Genomic DNA, 25,425 nt, shown 5'->3' with positions numbered 1-25,425 from the left:
TCAGGCTTGACAGTCACCCCTCCAGGACTTGGCCACATAGAACCCTTCATGCATGATGCATGCAGTCGGCAAGCACTTCTGTGTTCTCAGAAGCATCCTTTTGGACCAGTGATTGACTTTCCTTTTAATATTTCCCCGGAACTCCAAAGAAGCAAACAACAAACATGATTGCTTGCCTTTGCTAACCTTAGGACTAATGTTTGACTCTCTCTGCTTCTGTCTCAGCTTTGCTTCTATATATATGATAGATAGAAAGACACAAATCCCTACTACAAAATCTATGTGTGGTGAAGACTCTAGATAAGCTTCTCAGAAGAAGAGTTTCCAGCCCACCATTGTCAACCCTGGATCCACCTGTCTTCACCACATCAAAGGTCAGCTGGACACTTCCTGAACTGCCTCCCATGCATTCTACACCTCCCTCCCCACTGGTGTGGATGCTGCAGGGCCTGGGAAAAGATGCAGTTGATGGCAAAGCACAAAGCAGGCTGGGGAAAGGGACTTGCACTATTGCTTCCCTTACTACTTGGTCACCTCCCTCTGGAATTAGTCAGCTCTGATCTTATGTTCTCACTCTGGTTTCTGTGCTTTGCAGACCCCCAGAACTTAAGGGTACGCCTCAGCATTCATTCTGCATTCTTAGAATAGCATTCTACATTTCTCTCTGTATCTGCAGGACTAGTGTGTCTCGGAGTTGTTTTGAGTTGTCTAATGCTTGGACAGTGCTTTTCGCATGGCTGCTTTCCAAAGCCCACCTTTCAGAGGCTGGCTTAGGTCCAAGCATTCTTCTCATCCACTAGCTCTTCTGACAACTGGAAAAATAAAAGTTAAATAAAAAAACTCCTTTGCTGATCTATGAATGGAAGCTGGGACCCGGACAGAGCGAGCACCATCTGATCTATTTTCTCCCATTGTGCGGGGAGCAAATTTATCACACTGACAATGGGAGGATAACCGACTGAGGCTGACAGTAAAACCTGACTTCCCTTGAGCTGCAAGACACTTTGGCAGGCTTTGCAGCAAAGAAAGAAGGCGTATTAAAAGTAGCACCTGCAGAGCTCCTGCGAGAGGAGGGGGAGCGGCCAGCTCAAAAACACCAAGTATGGTTCACCATTTGAAAAAAAACAACTCCACAAAATTAATAAAATTAGTATCAGTTGTGTTGATGTTGGCCTCCTCCAGTGAAGAAAAAAAAAATAATTCAATCCATTTGCAGCAAGTTTGGTGGTTACCATTAATATAACGTGACAACTTGGCACCGAAAAGAATGTTGCTGCTGATTGCTGCTCTTTCCACTGAGACAGACCACTGCTGACTGGGAATGATCTTCAGAAGCCCACAGAAGGAAGCATGTTATCTAAGAGACGCAGTTTGTGATGGCCCACAGTGAGAGGAAGTGCCAGAGAAACAGACAGATTGACTGACTGACTTGAGCCAAGGCAGGCTATATAAATCACTGGAAACCCTATCATTGTCCAGTCATCAATATGCATCCACAGCTGTTTACACAACTTGAAGAATCAAAAGAAGATTTAGAAACCCTAGAAAATTGTGCCATGAAACCAGAGAACGGAATGGACATACAGTAGGTGTTCCATAAGTGCCATGTTCCTCATAAAAATAATAAAGTCTCATTCTATTATTAAATCATGCTGTCATCAAGGTGATTTAACCTCTTTTCTGGTATCATACTAATATCTCCTCCAATCTCAGGCCAATTGGACTTGGCCTGTGATGGGTCATAGTGGGGGTAATAAATATATATCCCTAGAGCCAGAGTTTGATCTTTAATATTCTCTATGAAACAGAACCAGAGATATTAAAGAGTTATACAATGTCATGTCCTGGGGTAGGAAAATTAAGATGAGCCTGGGTCACCTTGTTGCTGCAAGAAAGCAGGGGTTTGCGCAAAGATATCAGCCATGATGCTGTAGAGGTTAATATGCATTCCCTCGGACCAAGCAAGGAGGATCTCAGTATCCAAGAGAAAACGACGACTGTATTTTGGAACACGTTGGGTATTTTAAAGAGATGTGAATTTAAGATGATACTAAAACAGGAATTGCTGACACGGTGTGTGAAATGGTCATTGTAATGTACATTTACGTTACATTACAGCAAGTTTCCAATGTAGTGTTACAGCAGTAATTCTCAGTTCAAATTCTAATAGCCCCACACTGAAGCTTCTTTTTCAATCACTGGATTATAAAGACAAAATCAGAAAGGTTATTTAAAAGGTAGAAGAGGCTGGGCACAGTGGCTCACACCTGTAATCCCAGCATTCTGGGAGGCCAAGGTGCGCGGATCACGAGGTCGGGAGTTCAAGACCACCCTGGCCAACACGGTGAAACCTCATCTCTACTAAAAATACAAAAATTAGTCGGATGTGGTGGCATGCGCCTGTAATCCCAGCTGGTTGGGAGGCTGAGGCAGGAGAATCGCTTGAACCTGAGAAGTGGAGGTTGCAGTGAGCCAAGATTGTGCCACTGCACACCAGCAGCCTGGGCAATAGAGTGAGAGTCCATCTCAAAAAATAATAATAATAATAAAATAAAAGGTAGAAGAACACTGGGTAACATGTTTGGCTCTTGTCATCAATTCTGTTAACATGGTAACCCAGGTTGTTCTTTATTGGTTCCTTATTTTTTTTTAAGCCATTCTGAAAAATTGCAGAAGCTCCATCTGGGAGAGAATGCTGTGCAAGGTCTCATGGGTTACAAACTGGGTGGTCTGAGCCAGCAAGATCTAGTTACAGGGAGGTTCGGGAACATTAGGGATAGCATATTGGCTGACTCAGCGTTCCCCTTTCTCTGAAGCCCACTGAGATTTGTAAGAAAAAATTGGATTTGGCCTGAGACTCTTTTCCTAGATCAAGTGAGTGCATTTAAAATAGATCTTACAGGCCAGGGGTGGTGGCACACACCTATAATCACAACACTTTGGGAGGCTGGGGTGGGTGGATCACTTGAGGTCAGGAGTTCAAGACCAGCTTGGCCAACATGGTGAAAAACTGTCTCTACCAAAAATTAGCCAGGCGTGGTGGTGGGCATCTGTAATCCCAGCTACTTGGGGGGCTGAGGCAGGAGAATCACTTGAATACAGGAGGCAGAGGTTGCAGTGAGCAGAGACTGCACCACTGCACGCTAGCCAGGGTGACAGAGTGAGATTCCGTCTCGGGAGGAAAAAAAAAAAAAAAAAGTAGATCTTACAGATATGAGTCTTTTGGTTTAGAGGGATATACATGTATGTTAAAAACAGGATCATTTCGGGGGGGGCATGCCTCTGTTTCATGCTAGAACCTGAGGATAAATTAAAGTAGCCTATATTGAATAAAACATGGGGGAAGCTGGAATACAGAAATCTCTTGATTATTTTTGGCATGTTTTGTAAGATACAGCAACTAGGACATTACTCTTCAGGAAAAGGGATTGAAGCAACCAATTTTTAAACATAGTTTAATACAAATATCATAATAAAGGTTTTTTTGTTAGAATTTTATCTTAGTAACAAGGCGTACCATGTGGGAAAAAGAAATGAAGTCCAAAATAGACACCCTAGAAATTCCTTTTATACAGGGATATATGTTTGGAAAGACAAGTGTAAATGTGAGGAAGTGCGAAGTGGTATCTATTATGCACACACACACATAGACAAAATACTAAGGTTTGTTAATAGCATTAAAATGAAGTTAACATATTTAGAAAATAAGTGCACATTGATGAATTTTTATAGACAGACAAATGGGGAAAGAGACTGGCAGAACTGAAGAATGTTTTGTATTCCTGCAAGCCAAAAACCTAAGGCAAAACAATAAACCAGTTTGAATTGGATCTGTTTGGACCAGGGTTCAGCCCAGCGAACTTACCATTCCTGGTTACCCTGGGAACAGCTCATTTTAATAAAATCTCACAAGAAACTGCAAATGCAATAAATAGTATTAGCAGAGGCCTAGGTAGCTCCACTTGGGGAAAGACATAGTAAGAAGTTCAGAAGGGATTTGTGCCATAGGAAAGACTGAAGTTATGAGAAGAGGAATTGGAATTCCATATACAACAGGTAGAGACTATATTATTGAGAAGCTTGAGAAGGCTGCAGACAGACCTACGGTTTCTCCCACTGACTTTCAGTGAAATCTGCATAGCTAATAAAGCATGGATTTGTGTATCCCTATTGCTCCACCTGCCCTGCACCATCAAAGTGGTTGCCTGGGAACAGCAGTTGCTCATTCTTCTGGTGACCTGGGTCAGCTGCCTGAGGTCAGAGAATTAATTGTGGCTTCTATGGTTTAGACAGTATCATTGTGGAGGTGAGGTTTTACAGAATCAGCTCCAAAGCTCTATTTCATCGACTCACAATGCCTCAGTCATTACAGCTCAGTTATTTGTACCCATCAAAAACAAATTCTGGAAATTTTCACTGATTTGGTCTTTATAAATTACATGAATGTATTAAATTATCACATGTATTCTGAAACTAGGTACATTATGTATCAACTATAAAATTGTTTAAAATAACTGGAGATTTTTTTTTTTTGAGACAGAGTCTCGCTCTGCCGCCCAGGCTGGAGTGCAGTGGCGCGATCTCGGCTCACTGCAAGCTCCGCCTCCCGAGTTCACACCATTCTCCCGTCTCAGCCTCCCAAGTAGCTGGGACTACAGGCGCCCGCCACCATGCCTGGCTAATTTTTTTTTGTATTTTTAGTAGAGATGGGGTTTCACCGTGTTAACCAGGATGGTCTCGATCTCCTGACCTCGTGATCTGCCTATCTCAGCCTCCCAAAGTGCTAGGATTACAGGTGTGGAGCCACCGTGCCGGGCCAACAACTGGAGATTTTTATACCCTAGCAGTGATTCTGAAAATTCCTAAAACTAAGTCATAACTTTAGAAACTAAACTATGAAGATATAAGGTGTAAAAAAAAAAAAAAAAGTAATGCATTCAACTTACCTTTCAAATAGCTCATCAAAGACATGAAAATGAGTATTTTAAGGAATGGTTCCACCATGAATAATTTCCACCTCTGGCCCCACCCAGAGAGCAGGACTCAGGAGTCAGCAGAGAGAAGGGCCTTTAAAAGCAAACTCCCAAAGGCTGTTCCTTAGAAGAAACCTCGGTGGTGCGGGCCTCATTTACACTGGGTCAGCTGTCAATTCATTCTTCTAGAACAACATCCCAGTTCTCCTGCCTACCACCCTCCACCTTTTCAAGGCAGATGAGCAGCAGAGAAACGGGGTCTGGAGCACCAAGCCTCCAGCTCCACATCCTTAATAGGATGGCACCAGGTGATTCTTATCAGTGCCAGTGCCAATGCATGTTTCTCTCTCGAACAAGAACAAAAACAAAAGAAGGGGCAACTGATGCCTAAAAACTCTAAAATCAAGTGCCTTTCCTCTTCAATCACAGAGGTAGTTATCCACAAAGAGGTGAATAACCACAACCAACAAGGGAATTGACTATCCAGGTTTCAGTAAGAACATTTTTTAAGGCATTTTTTAAACCAAAACACCTATCTGATATTTGGGCAAAACTACTTAGTACATGGAACGCATGAGCTGTAGGCAAGAATAGGCCTTACAGAACAAGTTCAAGAACAAGTACAATTTCAACCACAGGAATGAAACTAATCATCAATATAGGAAGGGTACTAAAAAACAGTTTTTCCCATTTTCCTGATGACGTATGAATCCTTCATCACGGGTAGTCATTGATCCTGGGATAGACGTTTAGGAGCCACTCATTTAGTTCAGAGTCCATGTTTTGCAGGTGGGACAGCAAGGACCAGAGAGTGGGAATACCAAGGCTAGAATGTCCACCCCCTGCCTAGTCCAGCACTTTCCTCCCTCACACCAGAGCAACATCACGGAACTCAGAAACAAGGCTCAGCACTTTCCCCATCTCCCACCTCACTACAAGCCCAAGTACATGCAGTATGCACAGCAGGAAACTCTAGGTGGAAGCAGAAGCATTCTGCCTTCAGCTTTCGTCTTACTTTGCAGATAACCATTTCAGCCCTCTGCAGAGCAGAAGTGATTTTTACACCATGGTTCGCCTAAATATATTTGGTCTTATTCCCACTTTCTTTCCACCGATTCCACATCATCATTTTAGCTCCTTCCATTCTAAAACCAGATAGTGGCAATCATAGGACTGGAGTGTTGATCACAAGGTTTTCACTCAAGTAAGGATGAAAATGCCAGCTGAGATCAGGGTTTCTCTAGCACCAAGTTAACTTTTCTTTACCAGAATATCCAGATTGGTGCTCTTATTAAACTTTAATGAAATGGAAATAAATTGGAGTTTGCTCTAGTTCATTCAATTCTCACTACAAATATGTAATTTAAACTCAGGTATTTATTAAAAAGCGAATTACATGATCAAAGGAAAAGTCTAATAAATAAACTGAAGAGTTTCTATTCTCCTAGGATTTAAAAAATTGCAAATGTGCTTTATTTTCAAACAGTAAGCAGGTTTCTTAAAAGATTTCCCCAAAATTCAAATATTGTACAATTAAGGATTAAAACATGTTGCCAGAAACGCAGCTGAAATTCATTTTTACAACCCATCTCTACTCCTGTCCCCCATGAAACAGTTATTTTTCTCAAAACTCTCAGCAAAATCTCTTATCAAAACATCTCCCTGAATAATAAACTATTTACCTACAGATTGTGTCCTGGAGAAAGCTTAGACACCCCCAATCCCTCCTCATGCCTCTAAGAAACTTTAATGAAGATGTTTAAATTTTTTTGCAATTAAAATATAGAAACAACCACCACCACCAACAAATATATTTAGTCCAGCCATGGAGAAGAAGCTCAGGCTTTCTAGATGACAGATACCATTATGACAAGATTATTTCAACAGAGCATTCCAATGTCCACAGCAAGGATGAACAGAATTCTAGTTTGTGTAACATTAGCAAAGCTAAATGTTAACACATTTGCAAAAACACCGCCAGGATCAGACAGGCATATTGATCTTAAACATGAGGTGCCGACTTCACAACACGCCCATTTCACCAAAGAAAAGACAGTCACACTAAAGCTGAAGCACTATATTCAATAAATGGGGGGATTTGAGAGAGTCTGGAGCTTTAAAAATCCATTCTGTGGGTTCTTTCACTTGAAAAGGCTTCTACTCAGCATGTGAAGAAATGTAAAAAGCTAGTTAACCTGAATGGTTATTCTTAATTGTTGAAGTTCACGTTTAATTCTTCTGCTGGTTCACTTTGGAGATATGGCAGGAGAAAGAAAATATCAAACTAGCTTTTTCCATTTTTATCATGAATTCCAGCCTCATGGAATAGCAGAGCTGGAGTTGCATAATAGCACTGGAAGAGGTCTGAAGCATCGAGAAGCTGAGATGAAGGCAAAGCTACTACACACTTGTGTCATCTCACCAGATTGAACCTATGATCACAGGCCGTCTAGACCATATTCAGAGCAAACAAGAGAGGCTTTAAAAACAACTTGTGGCCGGGCGCGGTGGCTCACGCCTGTAATCCCAGCACTCTGGGAGGCCGAGGCGGGCGGATCATGAGGTCAGGAGATCAAGACCATCCTGGTTAACACGGTGAAACCCCGTCTCTACTAAAAATACAAAAAATTAGCCGGGCGTGGTGGCAGGCGCCTGTAGTCCCAGCTACTCAGGAGGCTAAGGCAGGAGAATGGTGTGAACCCGGGAGGCAGGGCTTGCAGTGAGCCGAGATCGCGCCACTGCACTGCAGCCTGGGTGACAGAGCGAGACTCCATCTCAAAAAAATAAAAAATTAAAAAGAAAACAACTTGCAATGTTTTGAAGAAATAAAAAATGAGTCCACAGGCAAGTCATTCTAATTGGAGAGCAGTGGTAAAACAAACTGCCTGGCGATGAATTTCTATGTGTGCAGCCACATCTAATTTCACAACACTGAAGGGTGAGGTGCACTAGTGTTTTTTTTTTTTTTAATTGCAGAGACACAAAGAATGGAAACTGCCCTGAACACTCACAAGTGAAAGGCCCAGTTCATGACAAATACAGCTTGAAGTCAGTTGTCCATGCAAAGTACATGTATATTGAAGGAGTGAATAACATACCCATTCCGAGAGATCACTGAGCTAGCAAAATCAAAAACAAAACAGTAAATGGATATTTTAGCGTGTGCAGGTTTTGCTGAAAGCTTTCAACTTATTTGAGGAGTCTACTGATGCTTACTAAAGAGTTTTTTTTTTAAAAAAAAAAAAAAGAGAGAAAAAAGAGGGTGGATTTCCTACTTGGTAAATATTTTGTTATCTTAGAGGTTTGCAAGAGCATTAAATGTAAAAGTTTGTTTTTCCTGTTTTTCTCTAGTACAGTGCTGATGTCATCAACAAACTATAAGCAAGCAATGTGCTGTCGCCTAAGTCAGCTGTACCACTTTTTTATAACTAACATTTAAATAAGAAAATCCACCCAAGAAAAATGGTCAATACCTACATCAGGCAATTTGGAATTTCTCATAGAATTGCAATCAATTAATCAATCAGATTTTGCTTAGACCAAGAAAGGTGCTTTCTTACCATGAAGTAAGGTCTTCCAGATGGCATATTTTAACTAAAAATCATGTCATCAAAAGGCCAGTCCAAAAATGAAATGTGAGTTATTTGCACATATCTTCATAAATATCAGCTTATCAGGGAAACATTAAAATCCATTATATCAGCATAAAATCCTAAAATCATAGCATAACATGACAAAGGACAGTAAGGAGGGGAAAGGAAAGGGGGAAGAGGATGTACATGTTTAATGACAATTTGGTCTGTGGAAAAAAACACATTGAAACTTTAGTTTGGAGGCCTCTCATTTATAATAATATTTAATTTATCAAAATGATTCCTAGCTCTTTGAGGAAAGAAAACCTGTCAAATATACACGATATGTCCCCTAAAATTCCACAGGAAGATTCACAGGAGAAGCTTGTCTCAAAAAAAAAAAAAAATTAAAATTATGTACTCAATGCTTAGTGCTTTCGGGTTGCTATCCTGGATGGATTTTGTAAAATTCTCCTTGTCCATAGCAAAGAAGAAAGAGAATAAATACATTTATTCATTCTACCTAAATAAATGGGAGCCAAGGTCTCAAGTAATGGTTAATACAAAAAGGGGAACATTTCCCCAGCTCATCAGTGATGGGCTATAGCCCACAGGACACACCAGAGGAAGTGACGTGATGACTTGGTACACTGCAACCATTACAGACCTGAGAAAGGACTTTGCATCTAAGTGATGTCATATAGAGGTAGGGAACCTAAAGCTCAGTTGGTAAGAGATTTGCTTGAAGTTAAATTTCCAGTTGGTGGCATTATTAAGACCAAATCTAAACCTCCAAACACCCAGCTTTGTCACCGAAACAGGCTGCCTGCCAGGAGTACATCTGTAAAATGAACTCTAACACAGGGCAGCTTTTAAAGAGTAGGTTTCAACAAGCTTTTGCACATGAGAGCAATTTTGCCAAGTTGATTTGTTATTTTGCGAGTATTAAAAAAAAACATTATTTTTGCAGCAGGTGTGGATGGTCAGCCATAGATTTAAAAAGGGAAAGAACAGCATCTGAAACCAGAATGTTATTTTTCTCCCTCTCCAGGGAAAAAGCAGAGTCAAGTCAAGCAAGTTAAAAATTTAATAATGTGATATCCTGTTCTTACCAATCAGGTGTAGGGAGGAGGAGTGTCCCAAAGGTTAGCAGCCTGAAAGTCATCGGCACTGGGGTGGGGAGGTCCTGAGCAAGGGCACCAAGGATGTTCTTGGACAGCTTGAGGCAGTGGCTTTTTACCAACAAGTACAAAGGAAATTCAGGCTTTTAACACCTAGCATGGCTACTCTGGCTGTAGGGACTTGACACATACATGGGCAAGACCTAGGACTTACATCACAATATAAGCATGAGCGACTTAAAAAGGAAATCTTATGAACTCTCCTAAAGTGTAATCAATGCTTGTTAGATTTGACTCATTAAATTATGTATTTTTTAAAATGTAATATTCAAACATGTAAATGGGGATGAGGTTTAGAATTATGGACGCAGTTCCTCCATCAGTCATGTTTCCTCCTCACACACATACAAAATAAATTCTATTACCAATTTTTTTCTAACATTTATAAAGGGAAGATAAAAACCTCAGAGTGAGATGCTAAATCTGGATGGTGGTGGTTCCCCTTTTCTTCTATGATATAAAAATGTTGGCAGGCACACAGGAACCCAGGAAGAAAGAAGTAAGGATCCTATTAGCCCTCTTCATTCTAGAGGAGTTTGCACAACATGTCTAAATCTTGGCACAGCCACAGTTCAGACTTTAAACAAGGGGCTTCTAATAATTCCCTTCATCAGTGTTTGTTCTGATGTATTTATCAGCTAGCAGTGTCACAGCAGATGCATTGTTAGCCAATTCTTTTTTAATGATGTTGCCACCTGTCACTAAATTTTTTGTGAGTTTATGAGATGAATGAATGTCCTGAACTTGGCTGCAAGGTAAATATCTCATGTATCTCATGACATGCACTCTAAGGACCTTTACATGAATATAGCATAATGTATGTTTACGCTTCACTGGCCGTTTACAAGGTCACATGATACCAGGAGACAACCCCTAGCAGTCACAGGCATGTCATCTTCAAGAAGCAGTAACATATGACAAATGTGCCACACCATTTCACTAGCAACCATGCTGTGTGTGGTATTCCCTACTGTAAAGACAAGAATAAATCAAAGGAGCCAAAAGCTCCTTTCAGAGTTAACGGGACTATCAAATCACACAAGTAATACAGGGAAATGAAGAACTTCTCAGTGAGGACGTCTGTTATAAAGGTTCTTGCAGAAATAATATCTTTCCAGGTCACATTTCCCAATCAAGGTTTTTTGTTTTGTTTTGTTTTGTTTTGTTTTGAGATGGAGACTTGCTCTGTCGCCCAGTTTGGAGTGCAGTGGTGCAATCTCAGCTCACTGCAAGCTCCACCTCCCGGGTTCACACCATTCTCCTGCCTCAGCCTCCCGAGTAGCTGGGACTACAGGTGCCCGCCACCATGCCCGGCTAATTTTTTTGTATTTTTAGTAGAGATGGGGTTTCACTGTGTTAGCCAGGATGGTCTCGATCTCCTGACCTTGTGATCCGCCCGCCTCAGGCTCCCAAAGTGCTGGGATTACAGGTGTGAGCCACCACGCCCAGCCCAATCAAGGTTAAAAGGCTGCTTGTGTATTAGCATACCAGATATTTTAGCATTCAAAGTCAGGCATAATCTTACGTGTTCTGGACATGGATAAAGTGTCATGTTCATGTGGCAACTATACAATTAGTTTTATATTTTTATAAATACCATTTATATAATTCATTTTATATTTATATTTCATCTCTCTTTGTAGTTGTAAAGATCTGACATTGATGAAGTCAACTTTTAGAGAAAACCGGAGCCCTTATCGGAAGGAGTGCAGCTGGTAATTGTGTTAACCAAGGCCTTTCATTCCTAGAAGCATTACGCCAGTTCACGTCAGAACCCATTTGGAGTTAAGTTTAACATGCACCTAGTTGTGTAGCACAGGACTCTCCTTCCTTTGAGGAAGTTTGAATATTCCTGAAGGATCCGTATAACAGGAGGAAGTGGACCAGGGATGAACAGAGGAACCAATACTTTTATTTTCAAACTCACAGGTAGTTGTAGGCACTGATCTCATTTAATTCTCACCCAGTCCTATGAGATAGATTGCATCTTGAAGATGTGGAAAGTAAGGTACAGAAAGGAGAAATAACTTGCCCCAGAGGTCACCTGGTCCAATATAGGCTGGACTGAAAACACATCTGCCTGACACTGAAGACTGAGCAATTTTTTTCATCACAAATGCTGTTTGCTCTCACTTTAAAGTCATTTCTGTAGGATGACGGGGATTGAGGGCTTAGAGGGAGTTGGGGACATCTCTTTCGGCTCCATGTCCTGCTGAAGGTTGGTAGACACTGTAGGTCTAATCAATTGAAAATGTGAAAATACTCTAATATTTGATTGCAAGAATTTTACTTCAAACTGTAGCCATAAAATTGGCCACAGTGCCAAGCATCTATCCCTTGGTAATTTTCCCCAGAATAAAATTACATAGGATTAGATCAGAGGTAAAGTGATCCAAGGAGGAGCTGAGATAGGGCAGACTCTGAGAGGTACAAAATGTTCTCTGCTCCAGGTCCTCCTCATCACTGATTCTCCTTCTCAATATGAAGCTGGCTTCCATGTGCTACTGGCTGCAGCTAATGACATTTAAATAATAAAGAAACCTCTTTGCTGTTAAATTAGGGCATTTTGTTTTCTTTGTTAGCAAGAGAAATTGCTGCAGAATTGTAAATCTTTGCAGAAAGACTTCTGTACACTCAACACGTGAGTAAACAGCTGAAGTCATTTTTAAAAATGTCCAGTTGCTACACAGCAGTGAACAGACACAGTACACCAGGACCAATTTTTGACTACAAGGAAAAATTATACTCTTCAAAGCCTCCCATTTGGTGGCAGTCATGATCATTAATGAAAGCAATGTCTATTTAAGAGCAGAAAATGGCTATTTCCAAACAGAATGGAGTGGCATGCAAAGAATGCTCCATCCCACTCAAACATCCCCAGGCTCTCCAGAGAATCATTCTGCTCTGTCATGTTAACTCACTTCTTTCTTTATTTTTCCTCTTTTTCTTCCCTGCTGAATATTTTCTTCTAAAATCAAATTAAATACCAATAGTAAATGTGCACAGTAATTACTTTAGAAAAGCAAAATAATCAGACTCAAGAGATGATATAAAACTTGCATTTTTCATATGAAAGACTAAGAGCCCAGACGGAATTGTGAGAAAGTTCCAAGAGGGTTCTAGTACCTGAAGCTGCTGTTCAGGTAACTATTTTGTGGAGTCATCAATGCACCGTAAAATAATATGACTTGAAAAAAGTACCTTCCCATCTGTGTTCCATCTCTCTTCTCAAGTCCCTTTTCTCTGAGATCTCCAGTGAATACTACTCCTTATAATAGTGATAAATGTGTCAAGGTGGGAAATAACTATTAGGTCTCTCTTCTCTTTGGCAAAAATAGAACAAAAGGCAATATGGAAAATTTCAGAGTCTGACTCAACATGATGATGATGATGATTCTATAGATATTAACAAAAATGTCATGGATCATTTATTTTGAACATGAGTTTTTAAAGAAGAGTAGATTATTCAAATAAGATTTAATGTATTGGTTTCTACATGTTGTAACTTATAAATGGCTTCTGAAATATATAATTCTATTAAACAAACTTCTGCTATAACATGCCTGGTAATTAAGGTAGGTCTTATTCATATATTCTAAAATGAAGAGCTCAATTTTATTAAAGTGCGTCTCTCCATTCTACTTGGAACATGAATGATTACTTATTCCTCTTAAGACAAACCAAGTTAAGACTATTAAGTTCTTTGCAACAAGGAAGAACCAGAACTTTTGAATTTACTTTCTCATCTATAGGACTCTGAACCACTCAAGCTAAATGATAAAGAAAAAGAAGTCCTTTGAAATATACTTTTAAAACAAAACAGGATAAGAGATTAACCAAGAAATAATTCTCCAATTAACATAGTATCTCTTTGTCTTCTTAATTTCTGTCCTGAGACCATGGTAGGCTGGGTCTAGAAGATCTTGTTTGATACTGAAAGTGGTGATATTTAAAATCAACTAGGTCTCCCTCAGCAAAGATTTCTGTATATGATACATCTTGGAAAAAGAAGAGTGATCAATTAAAAAAAAGTTTCCCGGCCAGGCGTGGTGGCTCACACTTGTAATCCCAGCACTTTGGAAGGCCAAGGTGGGCGGATCACGAGGTCAGGAGATCAAGACCATCCTGGCTAACATGGTGAAACCCCATCTCTACTAAAAATACAAAAAAATTAGCCGGGCATGGTGGCGGGCGCCTGTAGTCCCAGCTACTCAGGAGGCTGAGGCAGGAGAATGGTGTGAACCTGGGAGGCGGAGCTTGCAGTGAGCAGAGATCTTACCACTGCACTCCAGCCTGGGCGACAGAGCGAGACTCCGTCTCAACAACAACAAAGTTTCCCTAAACTGGAAGTGTTTGAGAGTATGTGGAAGATATAAGATGCTGAGGTCAATGCAAGGAACGGGGAAATGAACCCAGACTGAGGCGAACATAAAATGAACAAAAATCTCACCTGTGTTAATGATCTAAGGCACAAAGCAAACTATTCTCAGTTATCTTACTAAAGCATACTGCTATAAATCAAAAGAGTGAAAAAACACAAATATTTGGTATTAAGGGGCTTAGAGATCTAATTCACAGAACACTGTGGCCCCAAGAGATTACATCTACCCAAGATCACATTAAGGGCTGGAGGATGGCTGAAATGTAAACATCGATTCTCTTGATTCTATGGTCAATTGTCTCTTCTACTACAAATGAGACACGTCTGTATTATGTACAACTTCAAGCGAGAACAAACTGTGCTACTAGGTAACTGCAAACAGTTTCTACCCACAGACAGTGTACTCTCCAGTAGCGAAGAAAAAAGACTTGCAATGACAGTACAGAGTGATAAGAGCTATGACAGAAAAAGTACCTAATGTTGTCCCAGCAACAGACTTGTGGGGTCAGCAGAGGCTTCTCAACTCATCTAATAACTAAACTAGTTCCTTGAAGGATACGTAGGGATTACATAAGGGAAGTGAGAGAGGAGAAGGGAAGCTCTTCCATGTGGAAGGAATAGGTGATATGCAGGATCAGAGGCAAAAGAGAACTGGCATGTTTGAGGCAGAGAGAGGAATTCGATGTCGCTGGGATACTGAGTACTTGGTGGGATGTGGTGAGAGATGGGGCAGGAAAGGTGAACAGGGCTCACCAACTCCTAAAGGGCCCTAAGCCATGTTTAGGAATTTGGAATTTATCTCAAAATAATGGGAAGACAAAGGATTTTAGAACAGGCAACTGTAATAATTGTATTTGCATTTTGGAAAGAACTGCTGAGTGGAAAAATGGGAGGAGGGGGTAAGTATAGGAGGAATCAAAGCAATTAATAGGCTGTTGCCATAACCAAAAGGTAGAGGACAGTCATCTAATGGAGTATGGGGGAGTGAGGATGGTGGAGAGAAATGGTTGAATTTGAGATAGTCAGGCAGTAGAATTAAAGTATTTGATGACAAATATATAAAAATGAATGTGAGTCATTAGGAAAGGGAAGAGTCAAAAATTATTTTGAAATATCTGGCCAAAGTCTTGCCCAAAAGCCTTCCGACATAGGCAATATGGAGCTTGTCTCTTAGTTTTAAGGATCATTTTACGGACAATGGAAACTCAAGACAATTCTGTACTTGCTCATCATCAGTGAAACGATCAAGTTCTGGACACATGTCAAAGACTCATAATTCTGTAGGAAATCATGTTTGAACTGTTGTAACTTGGTTGTGCTCCACTGGAGCAGTCATAACTCCCCAGTGAGGTTTTTCCAAGGAAAAAGAAACTGCCTCACAGCCATGCTCAATCTCAAGACCCTCTCAGCCTCTCCACATTCGCTGGTGAATTCTGGGATAAGAGAGGGGAGTAGGCTTAGCATCCTATGCCTTGCTCATGCAGCATTAGTGGTGGTCCATTTTCTGGTGGAAGCTGATTAACTCAGAGGAAGCAGAAGTAGGGTTGCTGAATAACACCAACTCAACTCAGGGAGAAAGATTTACTATCTCCATATGAATCATCTCAACAGTCTTAAAATTTTTCAGTTCAAAGTTGGATGAAATGTAGAATGTATTTTGGGGATGTGGTGCACCCCAATCCCAACCTAGGACACAATTCGGGTACTCACCCCTTCGCCGCCATTTTCACCTGTGTTGGCAAGCATTTCCTGCAGGGCTCTGACAGATAGGGACTGTTCCAGCACAAAATTGCAGACGCAGAGATCTGGAGGAATGTACTGTGGAAATAAAATCAGAATGAGGATACCTACTCATATCAGTCAGAGATCAGTCACACAACAACATCTCAAGGGCAAAGAGCCTATGAATCAAAATGACAGTTGGATGGATGAATAGGAACGCAAAAAGGTGGCTTTCTCCTGTTCAAGATGGGTTTTAAGCTGGTTTCTAAAGATTGGTAAGAAAAGCCCCATATATCAAGGGAATAGTTTCCAACATGTCAGGATCGACTTGAGGGAAGGCTGGTGGTTCATATCGAAGAACACAGACATAGCCTTGCCAAAGAAGGGAGAGGAAGGGAAGGCTGATCTACAGCCATGTCTGGGTGAGACCAGAGAAAGCAAGCCACTGGGATTTCATCCACAATAATCTGTAAAAGGGCAGTGGACAGACCATAATGTGGCTCTAGACAATAGTGACCCTAACAGAGAATCCATTTATTTGTTAAGAAAACCTAGATATAGTATAAAAAGAGGCCACAGAGGGGGTTAAGAGCTATATAAATATAGCATAATCAAAGGAATGTCCAGAACTTTAAGAATTGATGATCCCTATAACAATCATTCCAATTTATTAGAATCAGTTAACAGTGACCAGTTCACATCGTGACATTCATGCCTATTCTGGGACATTTCTTAACAGTTAAAGATAGCCTTCTTTGCATACTAACAGTAGCTAATATTTATTGAGTACTTTATGCCAGGTACTGTTCTAAGGGCTTTGCACAGGTTAACTCATTTAATCTTCACAACCATCCTATAAGAGAGGGACTATTAATAGTCCAGTTTCTAGCCAAGGAAATGAAGGCACAGTGAGTTTAGGTCGCCTGCCCAAGGGTTACATTTGGCTGAGTCAGATACAAATCCAGACAGTCTGTCTCCAAAGTCCATGTGCTTAACCCTACACTGTTCCTGCCACTAAGAAAAATATTAAAGTTTTCCTTCACTGTGAGAACATTTTAGATCAGCAAATATTCAAGTATTTCATTTACGTAGTGCTTGATATTGGAAAAGATACAAAGAAATACAAAGCAAAACCACTGCCTTTCTGGAGTTTACAATCCCATTTCAATGACACACCATTTTCCTTGAGAATACAGCTTGTGATCACCTGTGTACCAATCCTTTGTTTCCTACATGATATTGGCAGAACATCAATACCATGAGAACAACAGGAATGAGGAATGAGGGCCAGAAACTACCGACAGCCATGCCTAACACTTCAAAACAGGTAAAGCTGTTTCCATGGAGCTCCACTTTAAAAGCTAAACCAAGTCTGCTACTAAGGCTCCGACAACCTCTCTAACTTCAGCATTTAGTTTTAAAATAAAAATAATGGAATTGACCATCTTTAAGTTCCCTTTAATTTCCGAGTGTTTGTTTATTCTTCCTCCCCTCCCAACTGCAATATTCTCAAAAATAAGATAATCGGCCTGCTGGACCTGCCTACAATTTTCCTTTATTAAAGTTTTAAGCCAGTAGTGGACAATCCTATTCCAAAGGCTACTGGCTCTGGGTGATGTACATTTTCAAGTACTTTTCTACTAAGGATCTGAGTGAGTACTTTTCTACTTAAATACTTTTCTACTCAAGGTCTCTATGCTGAGAAATCCTAAAAACCTAGTCTTAGAATTCTGGCAATACAGGAATTTGCCCAATCCTTTTTTATTAAAACCATTAACTAAGAAAAGATTGTAACAGAGGAGGATTACTGCCTTTATTTTGTGTTGCTCCCTTTGTTTTCAAAGTCTGTTCCCAAAGCAGGTAATTAACTCATTTGTATGGGCCTTGAGCAAGCAGGCAGCTGGTGATGCAGGGCAGAGCTTCATGTCCAGGAAATGTTTGTACAGTACATACAGCATTATTACAAATAGCATACAATTATATGATAAAGCATTTCCTTAAGACCTTATACCATAAACATATATTGTCTAACTTAGCCTTCCAAAATATGATGCCATCTCAGGAGATTTTATAGAGATTTTTCTACCACTCTGCCTACCTGAATTTCATGTTCCCAGAACAGGAAGCATAAAAGCCATAGTTTGCTTGTTTCTTCCTCTTCCAATTCATCAGAATGAATGATTTGGAGATTTCCCATTGAAGAATGTCTGCAGTTATGGTTGGCCCTTTAAAGTCTGCTTTAAAGTTTAATTTGGCAAATTAAATGGTCACAACATTCATGCCCACTTTTACAATAACCTATTCAGTCTATTCTCTTTAAGACAGAAACCTTCATAGCTCCAAATGCTAAAGATTCTGCCCTTACATGACATCATGTAATTCTAAGTCAGCTTGCTTTCCTTCCTGTGTCTGGTTTGTTGAGACAGGAGACAGGAGCTCTCCTTGTCTCTGCCATCAACCATTTTGAAGGAGAAGCACTAACAGATAATAGGGACACTAGGCATGCTATGATTATAGCTGTCCTTTCAATCCAGGTACTGAAAGTCCCCAGGTGCTCACAATTTCATTACTGGTTTGAATGGGTATATTTAAACAGGACAATAGTGTGCATGGAGAGGAAGCCTCTCAAATGGGAGCACTGTACCTGCCACTAGTTTACAGTTTCCTGGCAGCTTAGTTTCTGTACCTCTGGTGTGTGGTCCCTGCCTGGACTCTCTGTACTTGGAAATAAGAGCATGCCACTCCAACAGCACACAAAACAATGTGTGGGCAGTGGTAAGGGAGGGAACAGAGCAACTGGAATGTCTGGAGAAAAACAAAACAACGAAAAACTTGTGACATGAATGGAGCACAGAGCCATCTGACCTGCTATGCCAGCTGCCATCCTTAATTAAACTCCAAACTGGCCTGAACTCCCACCTCCACACTCCTGATGAATGACCAAAGGCCACTCGTCCATTAAAGCTAATTTGTTTGTAGCCATGAGAGTCCCCTAGGAGGCCAGCTCATTGTGTCTGTGCTGTGGAACCTGTGGCCTCAGTCACTCTACCTGGCAGGCACGGGGCAAGTGTTTGATGACTCTCAGCATGGAGAGAAGGGCTCTGTTGACATCTGTTCTGAAATAGCTCCTCATCAGTCTCCCCAAGCCCTGCCCTGAACCTAGAGAAGCACTACATTTCCAAATGTCCTACAGGAAACCTTGAGAGGCCAGGGCCCTGGATAAGCCAGGAACTAGGATTCACTTAGCCTCACTATGTGGAAAACAGTAGGAGGCAAGGTCTATATATCCTCCATGCTCCATAAATCTATATAATGGCATATTTTTCTGGGGCTTATTGAATCCTGGCTAGTAGGAATCTGCTGCCCCTGTTTTGTAGTCATTTAGCATTTCTCTATCTGGCAATCCACAACATTCACTTCGCACTGTGCTAGCATACACTAGCCAAGCCCTCAGGGAAATGAGGTGGGGAGTTAACTACACAAAGGAAGACCGTCATCTCTCCACTGTACTGTTAACTGCAGTCTGTTTTGGCTTATATCGTTCTTGATGCATTGAGGTTTGTCTATTTCACTAGACTGTGGGTCCCTTGAAAGAATCTGTGCCTTATTCTACTGTTGGTATCCCAAGTACATAGAATAGTAAGCACCCAACTCAAGTCTTCTTGAACAGATCTTGTGTCCTTCAGGACTATCATCCAGGAGTGTGGTGCTGATTATAGCTGTGGCTGTAGACAGATTGCAATGACTCCTCAAGTCTCCTGCCTGTTCAACACGTCTTTCTTCTCCCAGTGGTCACGAGCCCCTGTCTCTTCTCTGTTAATCCATCTGGTTCATACACGGTCATGCCTCAGTGATACACCTTGTAGGTGTGTCAATGGCTCTGAAGGCACTATAGGGGATACTGGTGAAGAGTGAACACTATAGTGTAGGACCACCTGAAGTCAAATCTCTGATCGACTATTCACTAGCTGAATGATATTATGCAGGTAACTTAGTTTCTGTTACACATGCCTTTGTTTCCTTATCTGTATAATGGAGATATAATAGTACCTACTTCTCAAAATAAACTAAGGTTTTTTACTTAAACAGCTTAAAATAGGATCTGATGTGTAGAGTAAATATTTAATAAATGTCAAGCATATCCAAAAAACAGCAATGAAATCAAAACTCAGTAACTCACTTATATGTTCACTAATATATTTTTGAAGTTCTTATTTGTATAAGAATAAGGCAAAACCCCTGCCTTACAGGATTGTGTGATTTAGTGGAATGTCAGTGAAGCAAATGAATAATTTTTGAAGTATGAGACAAAAGGCCCAGAGGTAAGAAAACATGTGAGGAAGCACACAGAGTTGAGGATGTCTGGAATGGAGAGGAGAGAAGGAGACAGAGGGGAAGAAAGAGCGGCAGGAGGGAGGAGGGGGAGGAGGGAGAGATGGGGAGAAAAGGATGGAGGACAGGGAGGGAAATGGAGCGAAAAGAGGTAAAGAGGGGTAGAAAATGGGAGAGACGAGGAGAGGCAGGGAGAGGAAGGGGAGGGAGAGAGAGGGAGGGGAGTAAGCACGGGGAGGTTAGAAGTGAGGCTGAGGAAGAAGTAGGTATTAGACTGGGTCTTGGGTACTTTTGCCAAGGAGGAGTTTGGGCTTCATTTTCAGAGAACAGGGTGCCATTAGAGCAAGTTATGTAGGAAACGATATAATCAAATTTGCATCTTTGAAAGAATTGCAGGTCCAGTGTTAAGAAGGATAAACGGATTTTTGACAAAGGCATTAAGAGCATACCCTGGGGAAAGAACAGTCTCTTCAACAAATGGTGCTGAGAAAACTGAATGTGCATATGCTGAAGAACGAAACAATACCCCACACACGCCATATACAAAAATCAACTCAAAATGGATTAAAAACTTAAATGCAAGACTGGAAATTATAAAACTGTTGGAAGAAGACATCTAAAAATGATTCAGGACATTGGTGTGGACAAATATTTTATGAATAAGAAAGATCTCAAAAACACAGGCAACAAAACAAAAATAAATAGGATTATATCAAAAAAGCTTGTGCACAGAAAAGGAAACAACAGAGTAAAGAGACGGCCTGTAGGATGGGAGGAAATATTTGCAAACTATTCATCCAACAAGGAATTAATATCTAGAATATACAAGGAACTCAAACAACTAAAGAGCCCCCTCCCCACCCCGCCAAAAAAACTCAACTACAAAATGAGCACATGGTCTGAATAAACATTTCTCAAAAGAAGACATAGAAGTGGGCAATAGGTATTTGAAAAATGCTCATATCACTAATCAGGGAAATGCAAATCAAAGCCACAATGATAGTAGTCCAGTTAAGATGCCTACTATCAAGATGACAAAAAATCACAAATGCTGATGAGGATGCATAGAAGAGTAAACTCTTATACACTGTTGGTGGGAATGTAAATTAGTATAGCTATTATGCAAAACAGTATGGAGGGTCCTTAAAACACAACTACCGTATGATCCAGCAATCCCACTACTGAATAGAAAATGAAATCAGTATATTGAAGAGATATCTGCACTCCCATGCTTATTGCATATTACATAGCAAAGATATGGAATCAATTTGTGTTCATCAACAAATAAATGGATAAAGAAAATGTGGCATACATGCACAATGGAGTATTATTCAGCCACAAAAAAGATTAAAATCCTGTCATTCGTGGCAACATGGGTGAGTCTGGAGGACATTATGTTAAGTGAAATAAGCTAGGCACAAAAAGAAAAATACCGCATATTCTCACTCACATGTAGAATTAAAAGAAGTTGATCTCATAGATGTAGAGAGTAGAATGGTGGTTACTAGAGGCTGGGAAGGGGTGAGGAGAGAGAGGCTGGTTAATGGATGTAAAATTGCAGCTAACTAGGAATAATAAATTCTAGTGTTCTATAGCACTTAGGGTGACTATGGTTAACAATAATTTAATGTATATTTTAAAATAGCCACAAGAGCAGATTTTGAATGTTTCTAACACAAAGAAATGATAAAGGTTTGAGGCTATAGATGTGCTAATTAGCCTGATTTGATCCTTACATATTGTATATATCAATCAAAACATCACACTGTACCCCATAAAATATGTACAATTCTTATGTGCCAATTTTAAAAAGAGAGATAAAGAGGGCTAGGCTGAAGCAGAGAGATAAATTAGGAGGTTTTGCAGTCAACTGGGTAAGAGGTGACAATGGCCTAAATTAAAGTAGCAGCAGCAGGAATAGAGATAAGGGAATGGATTTTTAAAATCTTGAGAAGTTAGGACAGATGAAGCCTGGTGACTAACTGGATATGGGAGATGATGGAGCAAGAGTGGGAGATGAGCAGGTTTCTACTGGATGGGACAGAAAGCAAAAAGGACAGGAATCAGCAAGAACAAGTCATGGCAAGTGTCAGAAAGACCATGTAGACAGCATTTAAACTTGGCAGATAGCCCACTGGGACCTCTCATTTGGGCCAACAGAAAGGTGACAGGAAAGCGGAGAAATTTCTGTGGTGATGTATGGGTATCTCTGCAGATGTCAGCAGAGGCAGGCTCCTCTGGGAGAAGAGGAGGAATCTGGGGAATTAATGTGTATTCTCCACAAAAGGAGAATTAGTGGAGGCTGGGCAACCAGAGTCAGCCCAATCAACCTCACTGTCCTTTCCCGTATTAGCCATGCAGGTAGTCAGTCCTTAGAGAAGGAAACAATGTACATTCAGTCCTGTACCAGCTGCTCTGGGGACAAACAAACAAAGTAAGGCATGGTTTCTGTCCTTCAAGGAATTTTTTTTTTTTACCTATTTGAAGAAACAGATCTACTGTACACGAGACTTTATAAAACAATACAAAAAAAGGAAATTCAATGCTAAATTGAGAGGTTTGGCTTATAAAGTTGTGCAGGAACTTTCCCAGGGATGATGTGATTAGGCAGGTACACCCAGGCAAGAGCTTGGCCTGAGGGGTGAAGAGGATTTATTCATATATGGGCAAGAAGGAGTTCCTGCACATAGTAAGATCTCAAATTTTTGTTTAATGAATGATCCAAATGGGAGAGTTATTCTTTCCATTTTTTGTATTGTGTGTGTGCATTCTTCCCTTCTGTTTAAAATTTCATTAATTGAAGCAGCATTCTAAAATTACAGGCTTTACAGAATCTGTCCTTGTCTCCCTTTGCTTTTTCTCTCAACTCCTCAAAGAAAAAGAGCGCATATATCAGGATGTCATGAATGAGGAATGCGTGTGAGCAAAGGAAAGAAAAAGTAGTACACCACTGCACCAGGCCTTCAATTTCCCCCTTTATGCTCTATTCATGCGGAGACTGCCTCGTTCAAGAATAAATATGGGTGGTGTTCATTGTCGTGGCTCTAGATTTCAGACTGTGTAGACACAGAGTCTACTTCTCCAGGGGCATTATGTCTGCTGGTAGAAGGTGGAGATGAACTCGGTCCCCAGTGGCCTGGCTTCTATATGCATTGCATTTACTCCATGACACCACATCACCTCAAACAGGGCTGACTGCCATCTCCCTATGATGGTTTTATATAGTCCTACTCAAAGACATGGATGAGAAGACTTCTCAAGCTCTCCTAGGCAGAAAACCACTATCGCCTCTAGAAAATGTCCCAGGTCAACCAGGCCTCATGGGGTACAGTGGAACTGGATAAGACCACATTTTCATGGGACAGCATCAGGATAGGTGGAGACGGTGTGTGTAGTTTGTATTTCAGGACCTTTGAGCACTTTAAAGACATTATCTCATCAACCTACAGCAAACCTGAGCTCACTTACAGACTTCCAATCAATTATCAATAACACATAATTATTTGCATTGTAGTTATACTTCAAAGGTGAAGCCAGTCATTTATATCTATACCTCATCTTAACCAGATTTTATTTATGTATTTGTGCAGTTAAATGCTTTTTAAGCCTACCTTTGTGACCTCTGGAAAGTTGTTGATAGTTTATCATGGAGAAAGTTACACGGTGAATGTTTAAATCTGATGCTGTTGGCTACTCTCTGGATTTCTACAAAAATAATCAATGGCTGTACAACCATATTAGAGGTGAGTCAATTGAAATACAAAGGAACTAGGTAAAACTTATATGGGCAAGTAGAGAAAGAAGAATAGAATCCATATATACATTTTAAATGTATCCATGAAACTATCTATACAATTGTACCAGGCATTGCACTAAGATGCTTTATAAATACTATGTCATCTATCCCTTACACCAGTGCTTTTAGAGAAGACGTTTTAAGCCATTTTGCAGGTGAGAAAGACTCAGAAAGGCTGAAACACTTCCCCACAATCGCACCGCTGGGATGATCATTTAAACCCTAAACTTCAGACCCAACTCTTTCTGACTCATACTGCATCAATATCCCTGGAGATAGAGTTCCCATTCCCATGTCTATCCCAAGGTTGTACCATTCTAATCCCACTAGGCTACCTACCTCCCAACTCTTATGCCTTAAATGAAAGTTAAGGACTTTATACCCCGTTATTGAGTGTACCTCAGAAAGCATTCTCTATTTTGGAATAATCTTTGAGAATGTAAAGACTATGGACTGAAGTTACTGGGACTATCAGGACTCAAGAGCTCATAAAATCTGTATTTTATAAACTTAGGCAGGTGGGATTATTTTCATTTTATGCAGTTCTAAAAATCTGAGACTGACTCACCATATAAGCTTTTTCTTCCAAAACGCAATTTAACTCTGGGGATGATGGTGCAAGTTTCAATTATGGACCACATGTGTGATTTTAAATGTGTATATATTCAGATTTTAAAGATTTTGAGAAAAGAGAGCTTGTCTGTTTGTGTTAAGAGCTGTTATTATAAAATAAAGTTAAAATGCATAAACCTTTCTTAAATTAAAAATATATTTTGCTATGGTAAAAGATGGAAAGTTCTTCTGAAGAAAACTATAGAAGCTATTCACAACATTTGAGCTATAATGTTGTTTAGACACTGCTAACAAAAGCAATTATATGTACACAGTAAGATGCAGAAAATTTAAACTTATAGCTGGAAAATATTCTTTTTTTGGGGGAGGTGGGGAGGAAGATGTCAGTATCTTTTAAAAGAAGGAAGTAAAGAAAACCCCTTCTGATGTCTGAGGAATAAACCACAGAAATGCAATACTTTCAGCACAAAGACTCTCTCTCTCTAGGTGCTTCTTCATTCTAGGGATGAGTGAGCTGCCCCAAGAGAACTGACAGTGGTGGAAAAACACTGTCATAGCACCAGGAGACTTCTAAAGCAGAAGCACTTGCAGCCATGAGCAGAATGATTGCTGTTTCTAGGCACTGTGCTGGCCTGAGGTTTACTCCAACACCACAAGGAATATTCAGAAGGAAAATGTTGGAATAAGTTGATCATGTGCAAGGAAATTGGAGAAGGTTATCAAATTTATTTATTGAATAGAATAAAAAGCTCATTCTAGAAAGCTTAAATATTTACTTAAGAAAAACGCTTGCTGAAGCTTTTCTTATGTAAGGGAGGCATCACCACTGCCTAGAAGCAGAGAATCCAAATTGCAGGACAAATATCCTTTGACAAAAGACTTGCTGAGAAATGCC

At 40.3% G+C, this 25,425-nt stretch overlaps 1 protein-coding gene across 2 annotated transcripts in view; it reads right to left on the bottom strand.

The window, feature by feature from the left end:
• The window catches only part of RYR3 (ryanodine receptor 3), a 580,370-nt gene that overhangs the window by 368,071 nt on the left and 186,874 nt on the right, over positions 1–25,425 (bottom strand). For both annotated transcript variants that reach the window (XM_055363234.2, XM_055363233.2), the window contains exon 3: positions 15,818–15,925. In XM_055363234.2, coding sequence (XP_055219209.2) covers positions 15,818–15,925 — 108 coding nt within the window. The remainder of the gene's footprint in view (positions 1–15,817; positions 15,926–25,425) is intronic.

Source organism: Gorilla gorilla, chromosome 16 (genome assembly GCF_029281585.2).
Source record: "Gorilla gorilla gorilla isolate KB3781 chromosome 16, NHGRI_mGorGor1-v2.1_pri, whole genome shotgun sequence".
Classification (NCBI taxonomy): domain Eukaryota; kingdom Metazoa; phylum Chordata; class Mammalia; order Primates; family Hominidae; genus Gorilla; species Gorilla gorilla.
The sequence above is the reverse complement of the archived record's forward strand: the minus strand, read 5'-3'. Positions and strand labels throughout refer to the sequence as shown.